The sequence below is a fragment of the Protobothrops mucrosquamatus genome, unplaced genomic scaffold (assembly GCF_001527695.2).
Source record: "Protobothrops mucrosquamatus isolate PMUCROS unplaced genomic scaffold, P.Mucros_1.0 scaffold24, whole genome shotgun sequence".
Classification (NCBI taxonomy): Eukaryota; Metazoa; Chordata; class Lepidosauria; order Squamata; family Viperidae; genus Protobothrops; species Protobothrops mucrosquamatus.
The window spans coordinates 1,830,487-1,846,293 of NW_015386409.1; the positions used below are offsets into that span (position 1 = coordinate 1,830,487).

A 15,807-nucleotide genomic window follows, 5' to 3' on the forward strand; every position below is an offset into this window, starting at 1 on the left:
TTCTATTGTTGATTCTGGATGGGGTTGCACCAGAAAGAAGTGGTGCACAGTTTGGAAGTCCAACATTCACAGCATCTATTCAAAGAGCAGGACACGGTTGTAACCATAGTTGTAATGAGGAAGGCCTTTGAAGATCTATCTGGTTGCCAATATAAAATTGAGCACAGAAAAAGAGAACTACCATAAAACAGTGCCTTCCACCCCAAATTAATTAATATAACTCATGGTACCCTTTTAGACAGCTTCAAGAATCTTGGGAGATGGGCAACAAATTAATTTTATTTATTTATTTAATTATTAAATTAATTTGTCACCCATCTCCCAAGAAGATTCTTGAAGCTGTCTAAAAGGGTACCATGGGTGATGTTATCAAAAGCTGTTGAGAGACCAAGGAACACAGAGATAGACTCATCATCCACAACTTGGCCCCACTGCAGATCATCAAGAAATTTGATTAATGCTGCCTCCATACTGGCTTGAAACTTAAATGGGTCCAAGTAGTCCACTTCCTCCAGAATCTTCTGGAGTTGAAGCCCAAGTATTCTCCCTACCAACATCCCTAAAAAGGGAAGGTTAGAGACTGGACAGTAGTTATCCAGGACTGATGAGGCTAGCAATAGATTCTTGAAGAGAAAATGTACCTCAGCCTCCTTTGAAGCTAATGGAACCACCTTTTTACTGAAAGACGCTGACATCATCACATGGAACCAACTATAGGGCAAATTTCATGTAATTTTCATTACCAGGAAGGACATATATTTAATAAGCAGGTGGTGAAGCTAACATAGTGCAGAATCCTCAGAAGTCACGGAATCAAACTCACAGATGAGCATATAAGTAATCCTTGATTTATGATCACAATTGGGACCAGAATTTCCATTGCTAAGCAAGAAGGTTGTTAAATGAGTTACACTTGATTTTACAACTTATTTTGCCACAGTTGTTAAGTAAATCTCTGCAACTGTTAACTGAATCACGTGATCATTAAGCAAAACCAGCTTCCCCCATTTACTTTGCTTGTCGGAAATGAGAGAACACATGATCCCAGCTACATGCCAGTGGCCAGGCACTGGAATTCTGATCGTGGGCTGTGGGGATGCTGCAACAGTCACGAGTGTGGGGACCAGTCATAAGTCACTTTTGTCAGTTCCTTTGTAACTTCAAACAGTTGCTAAATGAATGGCTGTAAATTGAGGACTACCTCTACAAGGCCTTCTTCAAGGCACCTCAACAGGAACCAAACAGTTAGAGTCCAACTTTGAGCCGATCTGAGCAACTTTATCTGCCAAATGGCACAAATATTTCTCACAGCATCCCTGGAGATGATCCTATGGCCCATCCTTTCCAACAGGGAGTAGTGGGTTGCCCAAAATGGTACTGAAAAACAGTAAAAGCAGAGAAATTTTGCTACCCTTATTATCAGTATGATGTATTCTTTAATATGGGTTCGTAGTCTTCCTCAATCAGATTCACTCTTCATCTTCCTCCTACACACTCCAGGCATCTCTTCACACACTTCATTTCCTGGAGCTCCTCAGAAAACCAAGACAGTGAGGGTGGCACCAATAAGCTGAAAAGGAGCAAGAAAGTGATTACTATGTCCTCCAAAATCAGATCATGTCTCAGCTGCCCTGAGGAAATGTGAGACCTCCAGTATGCATTAGGCCTGTGACGACTTCAGACAAACCCATGGTTGCCAAGGAGGCCATGAACTCCCGAGTCACCCCAGACTTAACATTGCCAAGTGGCAAATTGAAATCCCTGAGCTGCATAAGCCTTGGGATCTTAATATGCTTCAGTTAGTTCCCTAAAGATCAACTTGTTGAGACGTTTACAAATTTGGAGCTCAGATGGCTCTCCTCTGTAGCTGCATCACTTAAATTTGATAGAAAACACATAGGCCAGCAATGAAGAGTTAATGAGGGGGAGGGGCAGCAGGCACAACTAGCACATTTTTTCAAGAATATAGCAGTTTCTTAGACTCTAGCAATTTCTCACAGATAGATCCAGTAATGATTTTGACTTGTTGCAAGCTTGGTGAGCATTTTCTTTTTCTAGAAACATTTCAGTGACTGGCCAAATTGGTTGTATTCCATCCCATCTTTCTTATTATCCCAAAACAGAACATATGCTACTGATCATGCTTCATTATATAACCAGCCTTGTTGCTTCTCAGTGAGCAACAATGAAAGGATCTCGTTTTTGTGTTGTACTGAAAGACTATTAGTTCAACATGAAGTTCCATTATTAACCAACTCTATCATGTGATTATAAAGGTGCCCTCAAGTTGAGTTCAACTTCTAATGATTGCATCTATCCAGTTTTCTTGGTAAAGTTACAGGGTAGTGTTCCATTGTCTTCTGAAATGTTTTTTAACTTCTCAGTCTATTCAACACAGAGCTTCTGCAAACGCACCAATCAGAGACTTATGGCCTTTTGTTAAATAAAGACCCGTCCAATTTTATATTCAAGGCTCCACTATAACTTATTCACATAGTCATTGATAGTTTAATATAGCTCTTCTTTATAATACAGGCAGTCCTTACTTAACAACCATTTGTTCAATAACTGTTCAAACTTCCTATGGCACTGAATGAGTCTTACTTACAGCTAGTCCTCAAAGTTCCAGTAGGGTCCCTGTGATCATGTGATCATGATCCAGGCAGTTGACAAGTGGCCCAGATTTCTGACCATCACAGTATGCTGTAGTCACACGATTATGATTTCCCTACTGGGTTTCCACAAGCAAAGTCAATGGGGAAGCCAGCAAGAAGTCAAAATACGTGATCATGTGAGGTCCTCGCTTAACAACTTGCAGTGATTGGCTTAATGGCAGTAATTGGGAATTGCCATAACTGATGTTGCTAATCATAGTGGTTACATGACATTGCTCTTTACAATCATATTGCTTAGCAATAGAAATGTGTATCTTAATTGCCGTTGTTAAGTGAGGACTACTTGTATAACTGAAATTCAACAGTTAAACTATGACTTGCTTAATCATGGTTTGTTGAATAGCTGGATTTGCACAATAGTCTAAGCCTTAGATGCTTAGAATAGACCAATTAATTCTAAACGGCATTAGTCATTATTAATTTGTAAAGAAAACATTGGTTTTAAATACCACAATGAACTAATGAATAAGAAACAGTTTGGAATAAATTATAAAAAGGTAGATCTCAACTTCTTGTGCTTATTGAAATATCCTAACGTTAAGTTGTCTTGTTTATTGCTCATTACGCAGTATAATTATTTTATTATTTATTTTTGTCATAATACATTATGTAAATTTTGACAGTGATATATTAATTGAAAATCATATGGGTAAGTCAAGTTAAGTTTGTAGACTCCTTTGATGGAAGTTGAGTAGATAGGCGGCAAATACATTTTGCAAATAAATAGAAGTTTTGTGTCTGGTTGCCCCTGCTACTGGGCAATTTCCATTTGTTTTAATGGAGCTCCTCAGGAGGAACTTAGTAATTTGTAGATAAATCTCCTATTTACAGAAATTCATACTCTCCAGAATTCAGAGATTAAAAAGAGGGACATATCTGAGGGCATCTAACACCATTTCTGAGCATCTCTGGGTACTCTTTTCTCATGTCCATTATTATAAATTGCTTCTGCAAGCCTTCACTTAAAAAAAAACAATACACTGATTTACTATTCAAGAAGTGTGAAGATCTGAATTCACTTTTGAATATGCATGGATAGATCTGCACTGTCCTATTACAGAGAAGATCGACAAAGGAATTTCTGCCAGCCGCAACAGAAGCATAATTCACAAATGCTCTAAAGCAGTTTGAAAAAAAATGGAACTAAGCATCACAGGCCAGTTTAAGATTCTTTTAGTTGTCAGGAACTGCTTTTGTATACTTAAAGGGACTATCCTTTCCGTGTTTACTTAGCTCGAGAACGCCACCGAACGCTGTGGGATCTACCCTGAATAAACACGCCTAGACTCTCTCGGGTTGTCTTGAGTTCATCCTAACTGGCCCAACGAAAACCGATTTCCAGTCCACCCGTCCTCTTAAACCCACGCCACGTATTTACAGTTGCTGCTCTAACCGGAGCCGTTCCGAACAATCCGGGCCGGAGAAACATGTCGTGTAATAACGTTCTAAGGCCCGAGGTTCAGGGACGGAGCGATGGCTCCGATCCAGACGGACTTTCGGGGAAATCCGACTCCGGGATTTGTCGCGTAGCGAGTGGGCGGGGCCAGGCCGGGCTAGCTCGGGGAAGTTGCTGAAGTTGGAGGGAGCGAGGGCTGAGCCTGGCAAGGGCTTGCTTGGGCGGCCGGGCCTCGCTGGGTGTCTTCGGGGGTTCTCCTTTCGGCTCGGGCGGTGCATGATGGAAGCAGCATGGCCACTCATTTTTCCCTGACCCAGGTAAGGGCTTCCTTATGAGACAAGGGGGCGGAGGTGTGCGGGCTTAGCTCGGGGGAGGGAGAAGGCAGCCAGGCGCTGAGCTGGCCTCCTCTCGCGAGGAGCAGCGGGGGTCTCGCTTCCAAGCGCTGGCGCAGAATCTCCTTCGCAATGTCGTCGTCGTCGTCGTCCGCTGCTCCGAGCTCTTTCCATCTACGTGTATCCCCGCCTGGACGGGCTGGTCGTAGGGCTTCCGCCCGGCTCCTTCCCGGTTCGCACGTTCTCTTGCCGCCCGAGCGTTATTGTTTGCATTGGGGGGGGGCGCGATGCGCGGCACCTTTTCTCTTTCCCGCTCTCGTTTTTCGTAACTCGCCCTCGTCGTTTCTTTGGTTTTCCTTCGTTGTAGTCGGAGAGCCGAGCCGCCCTCTTTGACTATGCCGTGCCTACGCCTTGGATGCCGTGTGGACTCGCCTGCCCCCTTTTCAGGCCGTCCTCCCCAGCTGCTGAAGTGAACCGACCTTCCAGAAGCGCTTCGTGCAGCCTCAAAAATAGTGCCAGAGAGGGGATTCCCTGCAATTCCTAAGCGGGCATTCATTTCTGTCTCCTTTCCAGTGGGGATACTGTATGGATGTTACCATATCCTGTGCTCTAATATATGGGTTGCTTTAAAACGGGCATTTCAATGGTGCGCAGTTTTGGAATCTTTGTGGGCATTTCCAGTCCGGTGATTACATTTCTGGCACTGGATATTTGCTGGATTTCCTTCATACTCATAGTCCACGTGATTGCTTTTCAGTTTGTGATCTGTTCTTATCCATTCCTTCAGTTTCTTAGGAGAGACATGCTCATTTTAGGCCCATGTATTTCTTTTCCACTTGGGCTTTTGATATGATTTCTGGTGTTGAAAATGTTAGATATATATTGCTCAGAAGGCGTCTCATAACAGCAGAGGTATGCTAAATAGTAAATTAAAGGAAGGGCTTCGTAACTGTAGTTGGAGGGCATATTTTTCAAGGTTTCTGTAACGACAAGCAAAAACAAATATTTTTTAAATTATTATTTTTCATTATAGGGATTCTAGGTGCTACTGGTAATATAGAATTACTGAAGGAAAATCCCAAATTGTGCTCCTAATTAAAATTCAAGTATATGAATTCCTACTTCATATGCATAGAAATGAATCATGCACTTCAGAGGGGCTGATATATGAACACTTACTTAACTTTTAGAATGGGAGATGTAAAATCTTAGTTACTACATGAATCTGCAGTTCTTGGAATCTTCGTATAAATCGGATTTATACTCCATCTTACTGTGGATTTAAGCAAAGAAAGCAGTTTATGTAGGATCACATAAGTTAGATCAAGGGGTCTTCAAACTCGGTCCTTTTATGACACATGGACTTCAGCTCCCAGAATTCCTCAGCCAGGCACGTTGGCTGAGGAATTCTGGGAATTGAAATCCATGAGTCATAGAAGGGCCAAGTTTGAAGACCCCTGAGTTAGATGTTAGGGTCAGTTTATATCAGACATGTCAAATTCACGACATCATGTGATTATTTTGCCATTGCCGGAAATGGGGTGGGCGCAGCTTCTGCGTGACGCGTCTGGCCCACGGGCCGGCAGTTTGACACCCCTGGTTTATATCAAATACTGCTCCACAGTGTTTATCATAAGATGCTAGCACATGGAGCCATCAAATAAAATTTAAAACTGCTATTCTAACTTGGGAGCCAGTTGGGTATAGTACAGGGATTTCCAAAAATGGCAACTTTAAGATTTGTGGACTTCAACTCCCAGAATTTCCATGGCTGGCTGAGGAATTCTGGGAGTTGAAGTCATAAGTCTTAAAGTTGCCAAGTTTGGAGACCCATGGCATAGTGGTTGATGTTGTTGTTAGCTGCGAAGTCGTGTCTGACCCATCGAGACTCCATGGACAACGTTCCTCCAGGCCTTCCTGTCCTCTACCATCTTCTGGAATCCATTTAAGCTCACACCTACTACTTCAGTGACTCCATCCAGCCACCTCATTCTCTGTCGTCCCCTTCTGGTTGATGCATCAGGCTAAAAACTGGGAAATTGTGGTTCTAGTCTGTCCTTAGGCCCAAAGCCAGCTGGGTGATTTGGGGCTTGTCACTTTTTCTTAGGAAGGAGGCAATAGCAAACCACTGAAAAACTTTGCCAAGAAAATTGTAGGGACTTGCCCGTGTAGGATTGGAGAATCAGATCCGATTGAACTGAAGAAAAAAACTATATTTGTTTATAAGAAAACTGCACAGATGCTGTCACCAGGAATTGATTTTTAACTGAAAGGAGTTTTTACCATGTTGATGAAGTGGGAATGAAATTAGAGAATGAATATATGAACAAAAGTGAGGCTAAAGCAGCAAATACATTAGTGCTGTCATATGGGCTGCCATCCTATATCTCTCCCCCCACTCTCCAGCATGTTTAGCAGCCTCTATAAGTTTAAATGTGATATGAAGACCTAAAGCAGCTACTATTGTCAGTTCTCAACAACTGGAATTTAAAGCAACTGCAACTCACTAATTCATGGTTAAGTGAACTTTACAGAAGTAGCCTATCTCCCTGGCTTCGTACAAAATGCAGAACCAAAAACTTAAGCATACTAAGTCACAACTAGTCAAGTACCCATTTACCTAACATATTGCATATATTTGATATAATTCTGCTTTGAAAGTGAAAAAAAGTTTTGCACTAATTATAACTGGAAAATCTCAGATCTCTAAACTATTTTTCTCTTCAAAGCAGAAAGTCTTAAGGAAATAGAATGTGAATTGAAATAGTATTCGGTAACAAGACGGATAAAGCTGTGAAACTGAGCTAGGGTATACTAATAGTTTAAAACAACTGAAATAGCTATGTGCTTAAAAGTTAGAATATTACGTGTGAATATGACTGTCACAATTTAGGAACTTTATTTACTTTTGAAAACCAGTTTGCTTCTACTATAGCCAAATATCACCTAAGGTCACTGCATCCATTTAGCTTCAGGTCAGAGAATGTATGTCCAAGCAGCCTTTGTTAAACTTGGCTGTATATATTGACTTCTGTGTATTATTTCTTTTCCCATTACCCTTTTTATAATATTGTGATGTGTGATCTATAGCAGGGCTTTTCAACCAGTGGTACGGGTACCACCTGTGGTACATTGGCACCTGGCAGGTGGTACGCGACCATCCTAGAAAAGTGATAGTGGGGGAGGGGAATGAGCTGAACTGGTGGCAGCATCGCACAAGCCTGAGCGAGAGATGGCTGGAGCTGCAGGGCTGTCAGGGCTCAGCGGAAGGGCCAGGATCAGTGCCAGGCTCCAGCTGGAGCTCGGTGCTGATCCTGGTGCTTCTGCTGAGCCCAGAAGAAGCGCCGATCAGCTGGAATGTTGCAGCCTCTCCAGGGTCTTGTGATTTACATTCAGATGCTTGGCAACCGATTCATATTTATGACGGTCCCAGTGTCCCAGGGTCATGTGAAGTGACCAAAACCTGCTGCAACCACCCAGCAGACGGGGGGAATAAAAACCAAACACTCCCCCACCCCACCCCCGCTGCCAATCCCCAACAGAAATGCTCACAACAATAAAAACCTCGGACAGGAGGAAGAGCGGGCAGGCCGGTGTCTTGCTCGGCTGTGCCCTGGGGGGCACTTTTTTCAGTACCATTGTAACTTTGAACAGTCACTAAGCAAACTATTGTACGTCGAGGACTACGTGTACTTTATCACTTTTTTCCTTTTTTTTTTTTTTTTTTTGGTCAGAAAGTTTTTGACACCTTGCTAGGCGACTGGTGGTACTTGGATGTTGCCATGTCCTAAAAGTGGTACAATGGGTGAAAAGGTTGAAAAGCCCTGATCTATAGTACACTCATTTGTTAAGCCCTGGCAGATGCAAAAATATAAATGTTTTTAATTGAACTGGGAAAATTCCCTTGAAGGGAAAATTGTAGTTGTGAAAATCGCAGGATGTCAAGAATTGTTAGATTTTGTTTTCCAGTTTTAATGACATATTTAATGTGAAATGCTGAAATTTGATATATGTTTTAGCATTACACAATATGTTTCTTCATTTACTATATTACAGTGATGCAAAACTAACAATAATAGAAAAACAGAAGGTTTTTCTAAGTTTCTAGCAAATATTTTAACTGTATAAAAATCTTCTGAATTTTATACTTCAATTTTGTAATTATCCATTCAAGCAAGTGAAGCATACGTGTATTAAAAGAGGGGAAAAAAATCAGGTGTGACATCATTATACATTGTCTAAACTCACAACATCACGTGATGTATCGCGACATATCGCGACTTTTTTTCCATTGCCGGCAATGGGGTAGTAGGCGCAGTTTCAGCATGACGTATCCGGCCCATGGGCTGGCAGTTTGACATCCCTGGTTTAAAGACTTGGAAATCAGTTTCAAAATTAGAAACTCTAGAAACTCTTTCGGTTATGAACTAAATATTACTGGTGGTTGTATTTTCAGAGCAATATATTCAATGATGATTCAGATTTATATATACGGTCTACTCTTAGGCTTCCTTGAAGTATCAAGAAAGGAATGTTGCAGAGGGCTGTCACCTGAAACTCTTAGTTACTCAAATTGCAAATGACATTTAATTCTTACCTGTAATTCTGCTGGGAGCATGATAAGTCATCACTCTTCAGTAATGGGTTATTAAAAATTATTTACATAAATAAACTTTGTAAGAGCCGAATTATTACTGCAGGTAAAGGGCTTTAACATTTTAATGTATTTTTTGCAATCATTTCTATGTTTCTGAAGAAATTGAAATAAATGACCATCAGCTACTGTCTTTCTAAAGATAAAAACCTTTTGTTTCATTTGACCACATCCTAACTTAATTGGCAATCCAGTGTTTCATAAATTTGATTGTTATATTGAATATTAATGACTACAAATTAAATATGTAACTTCCAAATAATTTTACTACAGGGATATGTTTTAGGAGAAGGGATATTGTTATTAGCAAAAAGCTGCCACTAAAATAAAATGTGAAAAAGTAAAGCTTGAGAAGAGCAAATAAAAATTAAAACATTAAGGGGAAAAAAAGAAGAGAAGGTGCTTGCATCAATTTTGAGATTTTGGCCCCTGATACGCTGCTCAAAACCTGGTGTGGCTCTTGAGCTACCAGAAATTAGCTTACGTTTGAGGTAAAAAATTGTTTAGCATCAGTGACATTTTGGAGCAAGCAAATTGTGTTAGTGTAGCAAAACCAGTTGTTCAGACAAATAACATGCACATAACTGATGAGAGGAGTATGTATGGAATTCACTGCATGGGAGAGGTAACTACAGCCAAGTTACACCACTGTTGCAAGCATTTAATTACTTGGCAATAGGCTTCCAACTTGTAAAGCTTTGCATCCATTGGTTTCTAGATACTTTCATGACTGACTTCTCACCTGTCTCTGGTGGTCAGGTTAGTTAGACCAGAGGTCCCCAACCTTTTGGGGCACCAGGGATGGTGTCATGGAGAAAGAGTTTTCCACGAACCAGATGGGGCGTGATTTTGAATACTGCCTGCATCCCGAGGATGGAGCTTTGCTTGTTTGTGCGGCCCGCTTGTTGCGATGCTGTGGACCGGTGCCAGTTAACGGACCAGGAGTTGGGGACCCCTGAGTTAAACTACTCCAGGGTTATGAGATGAGAAGTATAGGATCCCAAAGGCAATATTTTTCTTTAATAGACCCCCACCATATGGAATAGGTTTGAATTATAGTTATGCTCCTTTTATTTAGGAAACCTTGAAACTGGCTCTTTTGCTAGATATTTGGAGCCTAATACTTTGGTTGTGTAGCACTGTGAGTTTCTGTTATGTTGCCTGTTTTTTTATTATATTACTCTGCTTATTTCATTGTGTTGATTTTATGATTTATGAGGTAAACTGCTAAGAGCTGGTTGAAACTGGTGGCTTACAAAAGGATACAGGCATGCTTTCTGTGGTACATTATATATCAAAACTTTATGCAGAAAATTCTTGCAAAGGAAGATCAACTCTGCTAACACTTTTATATAATTTTAGAAAAATTGTAACAAAATAAGGACTGAATGACCTAGATCTTGTGCACTGGTGTTTTAAAAAGAAAGAATTATTGAAATACTTTGTGGTAACAGAGATCCTAATTTGCTGAACCAGCTTTTTTGAAGTTGCATTAGCTAGCCTAAAATTTCCCTCCTCATTTTCCCTTCCTTTTGGGGATTTTTTTTTCTAATAAACTTCATAGCAGACTTCTTCACTGGGTGGTAAGTCATTTTAATACCCAGATCTTTATCACTTTCCAATTTTAATTTCATAATTCCTGAAAGTACTTTCAATGTAAAAACATGCCAAAACTGTTACTATTTTGGTTGACCTAATGCATTATCTGCAAAAAGCCCTAGTTAAAGTGTCTATACCACATATAAAAAATATAGTCTATTTTAAAATTGCTTCATTTTAAGTTATAATCAGTAAGATAATTTCAGTCATAAGTTTGCATAACTTTTTTGGCTGTATTCAGTATTTAATTTCCGTTATAAGTGATTGTAATAGTGGCTGACAGCAAGAACATGGAAATATAATTTGTAAAAACAGCAAAGACATAATTAAGTCACAAATAGGAGACATACTACAATCATAACTAGGAGGAAGTATAGTAAATCTGTGGAACCAACAGATTTATGAAAAACAAACAGGTTCAAGAAATTTATCTTGACAGAAGTGCCACAGGGAAACGCTGGTAATATTCTTCCTATGAACCAGAACGAAGGCATTAGGAAAGCTATAGTAGAAGCATGATGTAGATTCAAACTATATCATAGTTTATTTTTAAAAAGTTAGATGGCTTGGAAACCAATAATTATTGGTTGCACAGCCAGATGTTTTAGACTGTATTTGGCATTTTTATCCAACAATTGAGTCCTTCCCAAGGACCTGAGATAGGCAAATATTGTTTTTTTAATAATATCAAAAGTACTGTTTTAGGATGTACCGTAGGCTGTTCCAAGAAAAGCTGCCTTTTACAATTGACTAATGACAACTTTGTCAATGCCAATGATGTTCAAATGGTGCTCAACATGTCTTGGAATTGCACCCAAGGCACCTATTACTAATGGTATATCTTTGCTTTTTTTTTTTTTTGACCACAGTTATTGTACCTCTGTTTGCAGGTCTTTATGGTTAAATCTTCTATATGTTGTGAAGTTAAAGAATTTTTGTCATGCCTTTTGATTGCCAGTAACTCGCTACCCTTCCTGGATATCCTGATCAACAGAGACCACAGTGGCAAACTAGAAACACAAGTCTACAGAAAAACCATCCATACTAACCAGGTGCTCCACTACCAAAGCAACAACCCAATCTCCCACAAGAGAAGCTGTATAAGGACTTTATTTAAAAGAGCCCAAACTCACTGCAGCAACCCAGATCAGCAGGAAAAGGAAATGGAGCATCTATACAACACATTCCAACTAAATGGATACCCATGCAACTTCATCAGAAAGTCCCTGACCACTCAACCCAATACAGCACAATCAACACAAACCCTAAAAAAAATTACACTGCCGTATATCAAAAATATCTCAGAAACCGCAAATAGACTACTACAACCACATGGAATCAATGTAGTACAGGGGTGTCAAACTGCTGGCCTGCAGGCCGGTTGCATCATGCGGAGGCCACGTTCACATCACGTGGCAAGTTTGACACCTGTGGTGTAGCACATAAGCCAACTGAAGTCCTTCAAAACATCCTAAGTAAACCTAAAGACCCAGCAACCCCAGAAGAAAAAACAGAAGTCATCTGCAACATACAATGTAAGAACTGCAACAACCACTATGAGGACCAACAGAAGACTGGCAGAACTCATCCATGAACACCAGGCAGTCAAAAGGCATGACAAAAATTCTTTAATTTTACAACATATAGACAGATTTAGCCACTGCTTTGGTAGTGGAGCACCTGGTTAGTATGGGTAGTTTTTCTGTAGACTTGTGTTTCTAGTTTGCCACTGTGGTCTCTGCTGATCAGGATGTCTAAGAAGGGTAGATAGTTACTGGCAGTCAAAAGGCATGATGAAAATTCTTTAATTTCACAACATATAGACAGATTTAACCGTAATTTCAATTGGGAAAATGTGACAATCCTAGAGCAGGCCAAATCCAAAAATGCCAGGGAATTTCTAGAAACCTGGCTCTCTGACAAATCAGCCATCAATAGGCACATAGACATTAGCATCATCTATAGATTATGCAAAAGAGACAATCAACCAGCCCCAAAGAGAAAAACCTCCAGCACCTCTCCACCAGTAATCATCACTCAGATCAGCATAGATTAACTCTAAGGTCACTTTCAGATCAACAATCAAGTAAGCAACACCCCAGTCAAGAAACTGCCACAGAACCATTAGTAAACAGCCCAACCAAAGAATCCCCTAAGACCACCTCCAGCCAACCAGACAGGCAAGACACCAGAATATAAACAGACAGCAAACAGCACTCCGTACTAGATATTACCTAGTTAGGGTATGAAACATCTGCAAGAAAACAAGCTCAGAGAGCACAAGGACCGCTGTACAGTTATTTTTCAGCACTCTATAACTTTGAATGGATGTTAAGCAAGGCAGTTGTAAGCGACAGCTACCTGTACATTTTCTAGCCTATAGGGCCTGATTAGGAGAAGTTCTAAGCAAACATTTTTCATTATTTTTTTTAAAAAAACAACATTTTTGAATGTAAAGTTTGAAAAGAGAAGTGTAGTCCAAGGCATATAATTCAAATAGACAGGGATGTGTTAGTTTTTCTGAAGTCTTATTCTTTATATATCTGCTGACTAAAGATGTTTGGGATGTTAAAATGAATGTTAAAAGTACAGGATGTGAAAGAGCATATGTTTCCTATGCAAAAGTAACAGAAGCTTTAAATAAATGTTTTATTTGAAAATGATGACTTTGCTGTAATTGGCCTTAAGATGTGACAATATTAATTACTGTATTAAGAGTAGAGAAGGAGAAACAAAAGGCAAATTTCATGCTTGGAATCATTAGGAAAAGAATTGAAAGTAGAACTGCTGATACAAAATGTCCGTATGCAAATTTGTGATGAGTTTATATTTGTTGTATATAGCTCTGACCGGTGCATCTTAAAAAGGATATTATAGAACTAGAAAATAATGGAAAGAAGAAGCAACCAGAATGATTAGATGTCTGAGCAGCTCCTCTGTGGGGTTAGACTACAGTCATTGGGGGTTTGGGACTGGAATGAAGATGGATAAGGGAGACAGTAACTGAGGCTTATGCAACCACACAGGACATACCGTACTTAACTTTGAGACAGGGAAGTTTTGACTCTAAAAAACATAGTATTAGAATTCAAGGTCATCTACTAAAACTAAATGCAGAGAGATAATGACCTTCATAAATAAATACTTTTTCACACATTATATAATTAAACTTTGTAATGTGTTATGATTGGTCATATAGGTTTTAAAATTTCCTGCAGAATCAGACCATTAATTATTATTGTGTACGTGTTTGTATGTGTATTTTTTAAGAATGTTGGTTATAATAGTAAAATCTAATACAAACTAAACTTAAGAGAATAGAAAGGAGTAAAAACTGCAAGAAAAAAAGTAAGAGAAAATTAAGATAATAAAGAAAAGAAAAAGAAATATACAGGCAGTCCTTAACTTACGACTGGTCACTTAATGATTGTTTGAAGTTACGATGGACTCAAATAAAGTTACTTAGGACCTATCTTCGAAGTTAAAACTGCTGTACCATCCCTGCAGCTATATGATCACACTTGATGGATAAAATGGGTTTATAGTTACAACCATGTGGTTCACTTATCCATCATAAAAACAGTCATAAAATCAAGTTTGGTGAAAATTGGTGCCTTGATTTATGACTGCAACGACTTACAACCAAAATTCCAGCCCCAATTGTGATAGTAAGTTAAAGATTATCTGTATGAAGAAGTGACTTCCAACTTTTATGACAAGTATAAACAAATTTAGTGACTCTTTACCCCCTCTGAAATTACAAATATTTATTTCTTCATTCCATATTTCATCTCTTTATTCATAAACCTCATCTTTTCAGTCCTGGTGTCAGCAGGAAATCCATAAAGAGTTGCCAGAAGTAAAAACATTTTATTTTAATTTTGATCAAATAAACCAACTTTATATTCCTTTCCTTTACTTCTAACAGTCCTGATCTTTAGTTCATTCAGATGTCATAGGATTTGATTTCTCTTCATCACATCTTTGTCCCATCACACAGACTTTTTCTAGGCTTTAAAACAAGTGTCTCTTGTAAATCCAGTGGGAAAAAAATAACCAGATTGTTCTCTTGGTTTGTCTTATGTCATGTACATGTCATTTCTTCAGTAACCTTCCTCAGAAGTCGTCTAATGATTACTACTATTGATGATTGTTTACTACTATTATCCCAGTTATATTCAGCATGCCTACTATATATTGGAGTCATCCTGGATTGGCGGGGCATATAAGCCATAGCAAAGAAATTATTTGTAAAAATAATAAAGGAATACAAATAAAATACTGTTGCTCGGAAATGACAGAGGAAAGGGTTATTTTCTTTCCATCTAAACTTGTGAACTTATCAGGTACATCCAATTGGTCATTGCATAACGTGGAATGCTGGCCTAAATAAATCATTAAATCTTATTTCCTGTTTTAGTAGGACTCTTCTAATGCCCTATTAAAGCCTAGAACTATAACTTTTGTCACTCTCTTGTTTGCCCCTTTATATTTGTTGATTTAAATTAAATTAAAATTTTGAAGTATTTGAGCTAATATTAAACAATTTCACATACTTGCAGTGCCTAATGATGAAATACAGATTCTCAGAATGAAGTTCCAAGCAATTTTAGAGATAATACTTCAGGGAGGAAGAATTTCTATTTTTGTTATAAGGTTGTAGGAAAGGATTGTGCAACCTTTTGGCCACAGGGACCACCATCATCCTTTTTTTTTGTGGGGGAGGAAATGCCATTGTAGAAAATTGTAACATCATAACATAGATAGGAGTGGGCAGTTGTTTTGAGCCTAAAGAAAATATGATTTTACTGCTTATTTTCCTCATGATGATGCCACCCTCAAAATGTAAATGTTGAGATTTATGAATAACAACCTCCTCAAAGATGGAGTATGTGTAGATTTTGTAACATTTCAAATTTTTATTTATCAAAATATAAAATACAGAAATACAATTTTTTTAAAAAAGAAAATAATAGGAAAATAGGGAAGGGGATGGGGATAGGAAAAAGAAAAAGTGTAGGGGAAAGGGGAAAAGAGACAGAAAAGCATAGATTTCCGACACTTTGGGGTCAGTAGAATAAGATAATAACACACAACCTCAACTTTTTTACTAATGGAGTATATGTAGATTTTGGCACACAGGTTGCACCC

General features: G+C 39.0%; 1 protein-coding gene across 1 annotated transcript in view; it reads left to right on the forward strand.

Moving 5' to 3' along the window:
- Positions 1-4,231: 4,231 nt before the first annotated feature.
- The window catches only part of EPS15 (epidermal growth factor receptor pathway substrate 15), a 58,082-nt gene continuing 46,506 nt past the window's right edge, over positions 4,232-15,807 (forward strand). Inside the window, exon 1 of the mRNA XM_015810908.1 lies at positions 4,232-4,388. Coding sequence (XP_015666394.1) covers positions 4,362-4,388 — 27 coding nt within the window. The 5' untranslated portion in view covers positions 4,232-4,361. The remainder of the gene's footprint in view (positions 4,389-15,807) is intronic.